This window comes from Myotis myotis, unplaced genomic scaffold (assembly GCF_014108235.1).
Source record: "Myotis myotis isolate mMyoMyo1 unplaced genomic scaffold, mMyoMyo1.p scaffold_m19_p_11, whole genome shotgun sequence".
Lineage (NCBI taxonomy): Eukaryota > Metazoa > Chordata > Mammalia > Chiroptera > Vespertilionidae > Myotis > Myotis myotis.
In genome coordinates, this window is record NW_023416315.1 from 16,356,199 (window position 1) to 16,368,426 (window position 12,228).

The 12,228-nt window shown below is 42.5% G+C and overlaps 1 protein-coding gene across 1 annotated transcript in view; it reads right to left on the bottom strand.

Moving 5' to 3' along the window:
- The window catches only part of MAGI2 (membrane associated guanylate kinase, WW and PDZ domain containing 2), a 1,152,561-nt gene that overhangs the window by 133,769 nt on the left and 1,006,564 nt on the right, over nt 1-12,228 (bottom strand). Inside the window, exon 15 of the mRNA XM_036327675.1 lies at nt 4,574-4,766. Within this exon, the coding sequence (XP_036183568.1) occupies nt 4,574-4,766 (193 nt within the window). The remainder of the gene's footprint in view (nt 1-4,573; nt 4,767-12,228) is intronic.

Here is a 12,228-nt window from a genome sequence, read left to right on the forward strand (position 1 = left end):
CCTTTATCAGTCCTTCTGCGCGTTGGAAATAAAGTGATTAGAGATAGTCAGGAAGAAGAAAAACAAACAAATTATTATGCTGCAACATTAAATTGAAAATCTCCCTGAGTTATTGGACCAAATCAGTAACTAAATGTCATAGGCAGTGACAAGAGAGATCTCATTTTCTGGCTGTCATATTTTAGGGGGTTGAGATCTTGGTTGTCAGTAAAGCAGCAACAAAGAAAAATTATCTGCCTTTGCAATAAATGGCTGGGAGTGGCTATGCCTCAGGTGTTAGGGAGAGAAAGGAAATCAGGGACTAAGTCAACATGAGTGGTGAGTGGCCCCTGGGGAATTACATTAACAGGATACTTTTCTATTGCTGTTGGACTTCCCTGTCAATGTCTAGAACCAAGTTCTTCATCTTTAACAACATGAACACATTTAAAGCCAGGGAGTTAAGACTTCCAATGATTGATTTTGAGGGATAGAGTTGACATCATTTTTTTCTACTCAGCTGGCTCTATGTCCAAATGAGACTCTTCTCTCCAACAACCCTTCCTGGTGTAGGGCATGGACATCATTGTTTTAGAATATAATGCAGTAAAATGTCACAGAGTGACTAAATGCCATGTGCATTTTTTCAATTCACTAACTTCCTGACTCATCTTCTTGTCTCACATACAAATGAATGTACAGAATTCAGTCACTTAGTACCTATGTAAGTCAGATAATCAATTTTTGCTTCTGTTTTGTCCCAACCAGTTATACTGGAGATCATCATTGGCTGACTGGGACAGGGTCTCCATTGGGAAAGGCCCTCCAGGTGAGATGTTTTGACTAGAACAGTTGGTTCCTGTCTAGCAGACCCAGTTATTCCAGGCCAATAGTTCTTAGAGTTAATTGTCAATGTTGTAAAATAGGCAGATTTTACAGAAATCTGGATTTCCAGTTTCTCTTGAAATACTTGGTAGTGATTACTAGAGCTGGGGTATATGGTTTGCAAGTCATCACAGTCCCAACTATTCCCCAATGTCTCTTGCAAATTTCTGAACCCATAGAGTGAGGGGTACGCAGAGCCAGAGGGACTCGTTCAGCTGGAGGCGTTGTTTCTCTTCTAGATCACACCGTGGTGCCAGGACTCCAGGACCCTGTCACCAAACAGACCTTGCCTGCTTCCGGGGTATACTGGGCCTTTTTTTAAGGACTGTCCCCCAGAGGATGACAGCACCGCAGATGCACATGTCTTGTGTTGGAGCATGGCCAAGGCAGTGGGGTTTGTATGTGGACAGAGCGTGGACGTGGGGGTTGGAGTGTCCACATGCATGTGCACCTTCAGGGGCCTGATGGGGCAGGGCAGCCACAGGCTGTGGCCGTGCTGTCAGGAGCCGGCCTATCTGCAAGCACTTGTGTTGGTGCACTCCTGGTTTACACTCACCGAGGCAGACAGCTTATTCAAATGGGTGACATGCTGGTAGATAAAGAATAAGAAAATGTATTTTGAATTGACAAAAAAGTGTAGTGACTATGACCAGGGAATCCACCGGCTCCCTAAACACTGGCTAAACTTCCCACCCCGCTGTCAGGAAAACCTTCCCTTTCTCGGCATCAGGACAGGAATTGGACGGTCCCGTAGATGTTGGAGAAGATACTGGTAGCTTTAAGGCGGACTCTAATATGTTTTGATTAAGTCATAAAACGTTCACATCAGTTCTAGATTTACACTTTAGGAAATTCCTCAGAGACACCCTTCTCTCAGACAAATAGTGTGGATTCAAAATAATGTGTCATTAGGGTAAACATCTCAAACTGAGCTACTAAAGATATAAATGTTTACCTTTCAGTGGAATAATTAAAGGGACTCTTCTACTATCCTTGGGAAAAAAACAACTATCAGATCTGATGGCATAAGTAAGACATCTCTCAAAACCCGTTTAGGCGCAAGATCTGTGCTAAAATTATCCGGTAAAGAAAACTGGATACATTGCTGCATATTTCCTTCCTTTACTCCACATTTTCTCATTTTTGAGGATCTAGCTTACCATTGCCCAATTGAAAATATTGCCTTTATATGTGCCCTCTTTTCTGTATTTTAATTGTATGCCTTCTTATATTTCAATATTTGGAGCAGGTTTTTGTGTTATTTAATTTTTGCCCAGTGTAACTCACCATCTGTATCTTTCATAATGGATGTGTTTTGTCTTGAGCATCAACTAGGAAGCCAGTGCCCAATGTCTTCTGAGGTGGGCAAGACAGCCGCAGCAAGCCTACGGCTGAAGGGTATGATCTGTCTGACCTCCCTTCCTCCCAGCTTCTTCTCTATAATGTTGCTCCTTTGTGCAAAGAGGTGGCAACACTGCCCCTCTTCTTGCTCATCTTCTGTCTCTTCACAGCTGATTGCTTACTTTCCTTCAGCTTTCAATCATCTCATCATATGCCAGGCTTGTACCTCCCACTGCCTTTGCTTAGGAAAGCGAAATCATAATGATAACAACAACCCTTGAAAAGGCATCTCCACTGTCATCTGTAGTTGTCCCTTCTCACTGTTAAAGAAATGCCACTATGAGGAAATGCTGTCTTCCTATGTCTTTTACAAAAATCTATTTCCAGGCATTTACTTTACTATCAAAGTATCCTTTGCTGAACTTAATCATTTTCAATACTGATGAAGCTTTCAAGGAAGAGTGGGCTGAATTAACTTGGAAGCTCTCCTGGTGAGAATGAGCAGTCTGCAGCAGAACTTCAAAAATTAAATGCACTTGAAATGCACTTCAAAGCCTAAATGAGTAAAATTGGTAAGAACTGCAGCAAAGAGCATCTTTACGGAAGTCACATGATCCACAAATTGCAAGAATACATTTTTGCAGCGTTTGGCATACACTCCAATAGCTTGGGTTGATTAGAGCAAAATTTAATTTGCAATAATCAGCTGGTGGCAAGAGGAGCATGAAATTATGTTGGTGCACTGGTTTTGCACTTTGCAATGTATTTCCTTGTAAACCAGGTATCTTTTTAATTTATCTTTGGGCTACAGAACATATAGCACAGCAAACTTTTTATTGAAAATCACTCTGTGGGGAGAGAGACAGTTAAATATTAATCAAGAAAACACTGTCTTCCTTCTGGCACCTTGCCCAAGAATGAGGATAATTCAAGGTGTTTTACTTCTTTGGGTCAAGTGGTATGGCAGGAATTTCTGCAGATGAATGACACTTCTTAGCAAAGTCTCTGTGTGAGATATATAGCAGTCTCTACTGGTGAGGGCTGACAGTTCTTCTGACTTGCCCTTTTAAATGATGACCCTTGCTCCAACTCTAGTTTCTAGAAGACGCGAATAGAAAAGGATTTTTTGTTTGACTAATAAACTTTAGCCTCTTGAATCATGCACAGCCTGTGATTAGCCAGTGGCCCTTTTAAAATTCAAATATGGTAAAATAATAACACCTATGAAGGACTCCTTCTCCTTATGTTTGGAATGACATTTGCTAAAGGTTGGTTTAACGTCTTTGCATTCACCGGGGATGGAGATGGTGAGAGAGTGAAGAGGGGACTGAAATGGTATAAAAAATAAGTCCTAGCCAGGGAGGTGAGTCTGCATCACCGCTGACTCTGTAGACTACTGGGCAGGCTGCTGTGCCTCTGGTCTCTGTCTTCTCATCTGTCACCTGAGGGAGCTGCTGTTGCTAAGGGCCCTCCTAAGTCTAGCATTCATCATTCTGTACAAGGAACAGTCAGGAGGCTGAGCAGGAAGCCAGCAGGTCACGGTGGCAGGGGGTGATAAGATAATATTGGTGCTGCCGTTCCTGTGATCTCTGGGGCCAAGCACAGATGGTGTGGGACTATACTCCCAGTGCTATTGCATGCTCGGGTTACAAGAAATAGCGTAATGCTTGTAACAGACACATTCCTTCAAATATAAACATCTTTTGTGGAGCTGAGATGGTGAAGAGAGAAACTGAATCACATTATGGCTCCGAGGACTGACTTTTGAAAATATCTTTGGTGGATTCTTTTCTGAAGTTGGAAAAATGGAGGTAAAGGGAATAATTACTTCTAATTTATCTGTTTCATAAGTTTGGAGTTATATGAATTGTGTTTGCTCAAAGTGACATACAGCTATATTTATGTAAATCAGGGTAATAATTTTATTGTTACTTTTTATCAGGCTCTACAATGGAAGCTAATTTTCCATCCTTGTTGCCTTATTATGTTATCAAAATGCTGTGGTTTTTGGTTTGTAAACACAATGAGGAACATTTTCAAAAGCCCTATTTTTCACTGCTATAATGTTCTTATAGCTAGCGTTACCAAAGAGCAAAGAGCATACACATCTTGAATTAGCTCCAGGCTTTGCTAGGAAATTTTGATGACTGCATTGAAAATGCAGGCCTCAAAGGCTGCTTGGAATGGTACCACTGGGGTGAAAATCTGCACTTTCAAAATCAGTTACATTTAGAATATCTAGGTTGTTTTTTCCTCTCATATAATATAGACACGGATTTAAAATTTTGTTTCAAACATCTTTAGCATGTCTCACAAAAACATCTTCCCACCTCACCTCCAACTCTTGCTGCTGCCTTGAGTTACATACCTCCACATAGCACCTTTCTTCTCACAGTGAGGTTGACCTGCCCGTTCCGGGCTGCGTGGTGCATAAGGTCGATGACATAGCGGTGGGTCTTGCCCGCCACTGGGATCCCATCGACATAGACGAGCTCATCTCCAGGGTGTAGGCGGCCATCTCTGTCGGCTGAGCCCATGGCAATGACGGCTCCAATCAAAATCTAAAGAAGCAGTGAGAAGAATAGGGCACATATGTTTCAAACTTTTTATATACATGTAAGTATATAAAAACTTGGTGGGAGATTTTATTTCCACATTTTATCCCTTGCTCTAAACCTGATCATGTACTTGAAAAATGAGAGGCTAAAGGGGCGCCCTTCCAACTCTTCCAGGTTGCTACCTCCTTCTAGAGAAATAAAAAATATATATACATATGAAAAAAACTCTGATAAGGTTCAAAGTATGTTTTGTTTGTTTGTTTGACTTTGAAAAGCGGAAGGTAAATAAAATGAAGCAAAACTCATAGCTGGCTTTTCCTAGCTAGTTGACTTAAAAAAATCTCAGTCAAATCTTCTCCAGATTTCGCTTCCTTCCTTTAATGCTTCCCTCGAGCACCATCCTCGGCACAAAGGACGTTCTAGCCCTGCCTGTCCCCTAAAAAGCTCTGCTGCTTAGGTGGCTACCATGCCAGGAAACGAGGAGGTACATCTGGGAATGTGCATTTTAGTGTAATTTCCTGAACTAGGGAAGGCGATGACAGGCATAAAGTGAGAGTTCCCACTTCCCATTAGAAACACTCAACTTAGTGCCCATTCATAACGCTTTTATCTTTCGCAGAGGAAAGATAATAGTACTTAGAATTTTAATTTTGCTGTTTAACCTATAAACAATTTTTCTAACTCATGAACAAAAGACACCCTTTTTCTTTTGCCAAGTGGCTTAGCCACACAGCATCTAAAGGCAGTAGTTACCATTAGCCTGATAATGTTACAGAGCCTATATTCTAGGTTTCATTTTAAATCTTTATTAAATGGCCCCTTGCTCACAGATTGATTTCTTTCAGGTTCAAGAATTTCTTTCAAATCCCAGATCTGTGGATTCCAGCTAATTGGCAGAGTTGCTGCATTGTGACCTGCAGGCTCCATGGCCTCGGGCTGGCAGCATATCCATTCCTTCTGCTTGGACCCACTGCTCAGTGTGGCCTGCCAACATGGCAACCAGACCTTGATGCCCAGGATTCTCAGGTATATGCAAAATTATAGTCTGAAGAGTTTTCTTTTTCCTTCGGTCCACAGAGGAATGAAAATTCCCCATCACTGCCACTCCTTTTCATGTATTCCTGGAGGGTGAATTGAGGAGTAGATTTACTTCTATGTTGAATAGTAGTGCTCCGATGAGCGGTTCATTACTGATCTCACAGGAAAGGCCTCATATGCCGACCTTAGATTGGCTGTGCAGGGTGGTTTTGTGTCCGCTTGCTTCTGACATTCTCCATTTTCCCTTATTGTCATGCCAACCTGAATTGATGAGTTTCTTTTTGAAGGTGTTCCAATCTATTCTTCAAAAGTCTCAACCCACTAAGGAGCTTTTCAAAGATTTGCTAAGTGCTTTGTGCAAAACCAGTTAAAATGAATGTTTATGTTTCTCCACTGCCCGTGAAAAGCTGCACTTACCCGGGTTACCTAAAGAAAATGCTTCACCTCCAGGTTTCCTGTATGCCACAGGGGAGGGTTTATAGGTGGTTATGGAAAATACATGGCCTGTGAACTTCCCGGCTGGGTAATTATCAACTTTAAGCTATAGTTTTGATTCTAACTGATCAAAGCGAATCAGGAAACAGGTTACAACGGAGGGAGCCACAGCTGCAACTGGGCCCTCTACAAAGGTTGTAAAAATAAATTTCACATTGGAAAATTCCTATTTGCTGCTAAAGGAAAACAGCAAAGATATACAGATACCCTTGAAGTTATCTTCTGTGCTCTTAGCTTCACATCATCTTTTACCAGGAAAATCCCAGTCAAGCTGCTTTTCTGCGGTATTGCAATGGAATGAGGTACTCTCCTCTCTAATTAATTCATTAATCCGGCAAATCTTCATTGAGCCTAAGGACACTTTTAGGTGCCAGGAATCCAGCAGTGAATAATACACAAAAGTCCTGCCCGACAGAGCTTCCATTCTAGTGGTAGGACAATAATAAATATAATAAATGTGTGGCTATGTTACATTTAGCAGGCATGTAGTATGGGAAAATACAGCAAGGTCAGGTGGTGGAAGAGTGTCTGCCACATGGCTGAGGTGGTGCTGGAGTTGATTAGAGCAGGTCTCAGTGAGAAGTGGACATTTGAGCAAAGACTGAAATTCAGTCACATTTTTAAAAAATGTGAAACTTGAATCTTCCACCTTTAGTTTGTTGGATCAAATATGATATATATACTTCTAAATAAACTATGTCCAATTAGTACTTCAATTGAATATCTAAATAAACTGTATGTATTCAATATAATATTTCAATATGTAATACTGTATAATTATTCTATGTATACATATTACTATATAATTGCATTATATAATCCATCCTCTATCTTGTTTCAGAAAGAGTTTGCCAGCACCATTAAACAAGCTATAATCGAGCTGGGCATGGGGAACTGGAGAAGGCAGCAGAGCTGCTTGTCCTGGGACATATGTATTAGTTACATTCGCTCATTCCGCCAGGAACCTCCACCTTTGCTGGGAGCAAGCTGGCCACATGCGCGCACGGTCACTTCTGGCTGTCAGGCGGCTTTGCTCTTAGCCTTTGGCCCTTTGCACCTTCATGCATTTTATTTCACTGCGGACACAGAGCCAGCTCTGTGTGTCCCTCTATTCAGGGAAAAATCCACAGTGCTTTCTCTTTATTTTCAATATACTTTATTTTGAATATGTTTAGTTTCTTTCCTGTCTGCCACTGTAACTGCAGGTAACTGCAGGGACTAGATAATCTGTGATTCCTTTCTGCACTGTAATTCATATTGGCTTCCCAATGTACATACCGTGTTCATTTAAGCTCTTGAAAACATGCCTCAGGGTACCTGATCCCTTGTCAGTAGTTCTCAAAGTCTGGGGTGTATGTGAATCACCCAGTGAGTTTGCTAAAACAGACTTCTGGACCTCCCTTTGAGAGCCTGATTCTGCAGGCCTGGGGTGGAACCTGAGACTCTGCATGTCTAACAAGCTCCCAGGGGTTGCTGGATGCTTCTGGTCTGTTATCACACTTTGAGCAGCAACATTCTGAGTATTCCCACTTGGTCCAATGGCCAGAGGTTCTGTGGTCTCACGGTCATGTTCCAAGTCTGCTGAAGGGCTCTCCCTCTGGTGCCTCGCCTCAACTTCCTGCCCGGCCACACTGGTCACTTTCCAGGTCTGCTGAGGGATGCCCCCTTGAGTGCATGGTCTGGGCTCCCTGACCCATCAGGCTACATTTTCCTTCTGGGCTTTCTGACCGAGCCTTCCCAGCCAACACTGGCCTTGCTCCTTCTGGCCTCAACGTATTCTTCAGCCTCTGCAGACCCCTAGTCCCACTCATTCGCTTTCTCAGTGTTCCTGGAGGAGTTCTTTACCCTGCCTCTATTGCTTCGGGTCTGAAGGAAGAGCTTTTATGGCAAAACAGACCAATCCTCCCCTCCACCCCCATACACACACACATTGAAAGAACAACTCACCCATGGCCTTATCTTTCCAATTGCCTTCTCTAAAAAACAAAAGAATTATAAACAACTCTACAACTCCAATTTGTTTTACAGGTTGTGAGGACATGGAACAAAGCAGAATGTTTGATATGAAATAATAGCAATTCACATTCAAGTGTCTGCTATCCCAGTAAGTCAGGGGCAAAAATGAATACAAAAAAGAGAACAAAAACAAATAGCAAAGAAATGAAATGAAAGCCACCTTTGCAGGCCTTTTAATTCTTTCCTGCCCTACCTCATGCTAGTCCAATCCCAGCGGATCTGATCTGCAACAATCATAGCCCAGGACAACTTGTTCTCCCCCCCCCCCCAACAAATGTGCCCCCGACTCCTGTACCAAGGAGGGTGCCTGTCATGACCTCGCTCTTTCGTTAACAGTTCTCCTCCACCCAGGCCTTTCTCCGCTGCAGTGTTCCCCGAGTCCCTCCATCTTGATGTCTTTCCATCTCTTTCCAGCTCACAGGTGGAAACCTCAGTTTTGTTCCTTTCTGGCACTTTTTCATTTCTTTCTCTTTCTATTGTTATTTAACTGTGAAAAGTATTTCCTCTTGCAGGAAAAATGCCCATATGCTTTGTCTGAGCTGGAGTCCCGCTGTGCATTATTTGCCATAAGCGGTGTTGTCGTGTTTAATGTGCACCCTGAGATGTCAATACCATTGCGTATATATGGAGGCCCAAACCCATTTGAGGTAATTTAGGAGACCTCCTGTGGTTGGGGACCAAGTCACCTCCCGTGCCTCTCCCTTTGTAGCCTGCCAGCAATTAAATGAGGCGAGCGCATTTTGTGTGCGGATTATCTTTGGACTTAAAATGGAGGAAGGCAGGAAGGAAGGGCTCATGCGAAACCTTTACTGGAGACTCGCTCTTCCTCCTATGGTCTTTCTGAGGTGCAGTACTCTGGTCTTCAAGACATTACTTTCGGGCTTTGCTGGCTTGAGGGGGATTTAGGCTTCGACTTTATGGCTGGGCTGTCAGAATTGCAGCTTGTAGCCTGAGTGTGTCTTAAATCATTTGAATGAAAGAATAAGCCAGAATAAACCTAGATAAACACAACATGGATAACCAGCAAATCCATGTAATCGGAGGAGGCTTATCGTAAATACTAGATGCCTGCCCACTAAAGGTAGAAAGGTGTCCTGGGGCTGGGTGGTGACCATGGCTGCATTCACACACCTGAGCTTCCGTTAGAGCAATATGTGCTCCATTTGGGTATCAATTCTATTGAATCTGTGCTGGGCTAAGTTCAGCGAGAACTCTCCCTTCCTGAGCTAGCTGAGACGAGGCCTTTCCTGTGACTGGCATGTAAGCCCCACTGCTTGTGGGGAGGGGGAGACCAGTGAAGACAGTATTTCCTGAATGTGGTGCTAGTTTATCCCCAAAGCAGACTATGAGGCTATGGGGAAGCCCAGCAATGTAAGAACTGTGCATTGAAAACACTGCATTGAAGTAAGCATCACAGGGAGAATGGAAACGTTCTTGTTTTTCCCTTACATTTATGTGACAACTTAATCTTTCATTTGTATTTATATGGAAGAGAAGGAACCCAATAATATTTTCAGTGGTAGGGCCAATTAAAACCATAATCTGGCCCTGGTTGAAGAGTCCTTTGGTGCAAAGTATTCACCTTTCAATTTTTTTTTTCCTATCTAATCTTCTGGGAAGGGAGTTTCAGAGATAATAAACAAAATAAATAACACAGGCATTACGGAGTTTTGGGAACTGTGGCCATGCTTAGCCTAAAACTGTCCACTGCTTAGCTCCAGCCAGTTGTCATGGAGAAAGGCAAGCTTAATGTTGCCAGATGTATTTTTCAAGAGAGGGTAGAAATTTGAATTTTTAAATGTGTGAGATTAGTTGATGCATAGCAATTTTAAAGCGCTGGCAGAGCTAAACAAAGCATGCTGTAGGGCCACCAGGACACATCCCTACTTCTAAGGATTAGGTTATTTTAATTCTACATAGCCTGCTGGATTAGAAGCCTCAAAATATGTATACTCCAGATCATATTTATTCTGACAAGCTCAGGCGACAGTTTCGGTTTGGCTAAGAGGACTCTCTTAAATTCCAATTAATATTCACTTATTGTGCCAGGCTTTCTGCTAGGCTTGGGAGACACAAACACCAACAAAACACAGGCCTGCCTCCAAGGCTCACAGATTGGTAAGGGGAAGTGTGTCAGTCAGTGCGCCCTGGAACAAACAGGGACCTCATCTTTCTGGTGGTGACCCCTTAAGTTGTTAAGTTTGAGGCATTATGTTAGTTTGAGTACAATGGATTCTATATGGATTTAACCTTAAATGCTCGACAAAAGTCTCAACTATCACACAGTCTCCCACAAAATGCTATCAAAATCACCTTAGTTTTAGTTTGGACATAGTTTTGTTTCCTTCATTTGGTATTTTCATGTTCTGCATATGGCTGTGAAATAAAGAATTTGGCCTCAGTCCAAAGAGAGGTCTGGCCTTTCCTGAAAGGTACCCCTATACCCTTGGACCAGGAGTATCTTAGTTTCCATGGTGAGCTCTTTGGGCCATACCTGAGAGTTTAGACTAATGAGGAGGCTCATGGTGGGCACCTGATATAGGTTATGCTAAGGAGATGACTCAGGGTGGAGCCAGCCATACCAACAGTCTTAGGGTGGGAACGGACGATGCCAGAACAACCAGCCATGTAATTAGAGAGTTGGGACTTTGAGCCACGTGATAGCAGCCTGACATTCTAAAAGGTTGAGCTCAACCACCTAGGCGATGATTCCATCAATCATGCGCACATAATAAAACCCCAAACTCAGGACACAAAAACTTGGGTGAGCATCCCTGGTTGGCAATATTGAGTGGATGGATGCTGGGATGGTAACACGATCCTGAGGAAGATGGAAGCTTCACATTTAGAACCCTCCAGACTTGGTCCTATGTTCCTCTTCTTTTGGATGATTCTAATTTGTTCTCATTCACTGTAATAAAACTGTAATCCTAAGTATAGCACTTTCCTGAGTTCTGTGTGTTGTTCTAGTGAATTATTGAAACTGGAGAAGGCCGTGGGGACCCCCAAATTTGTAGCTGGTGTCTGAACTGAAGGTATCATAGAGATTCTTCCCTCAGCTTTGCAATTTAGAGAACTGAGATCTCAACCTGGAGTTTGGCTAACTGGGTAATGTCACATTTTTCATTTATGGGGCACTAAAGGGTAATAAAAAAAGAAAAGATGAAGTCCTGCTTTAAAGGAAGTTAAAATCCCACTAATTAAACTAAATGGGAAGCCTATGAACATGTTAGAGAGCAATCAGGAGCTAAGTCAGAAAGGAATCCTGGAGAGGCCAAGAGGTTAAACGTTTAGTATATGAAGGAACTGGATACTATTTTCAATTCTACAGATTGACTAAGATGAGTTATAGGACAGCCTGGTGCCTGCCAGAGGGGCAGGGATGGAAGGAGACGAGCCTTTGTGTGGTGAGCACACAATGCAACAGACAGATGGTGTATTATCGAATTGTGCGCCTGAAACTTATATGATGTTATTACCCAATTTTACCCCAATAAGTTTGACAAAAGAGAAAGATGGGTTATAGGGAGGAATGATTTCCCCAGAGCCTCCCCAAATTCCCAATATTGTGCCAACTGAAGCTGACTTTGTGAACATCTCATGGTAACCTCTTAATTCGAATCGGGTTGAACTTCTGCAGCATTGAGCTTGCTCTGGCTTCTGTTTATCACGGTGTTTTCTCTCCCGCGTGGTTTTGATTGAAAACACACACAATTCTGTTGTTCCAAGTCATCTCTTCACACGTATCTTCTGTCATATTGCATGTGTGTTTACCTGTGAGTTGCTGCCCAGAGACCAGTGGTTGGTCCAACACAATTAAGTAATTGAAATATTCAAGAACAAGTTAAACTATTCTAAGAAAGAGTAATGTCCCTTTCTTAATATAATGTGCACTGGCGGTGTGTAGGCATGGAAA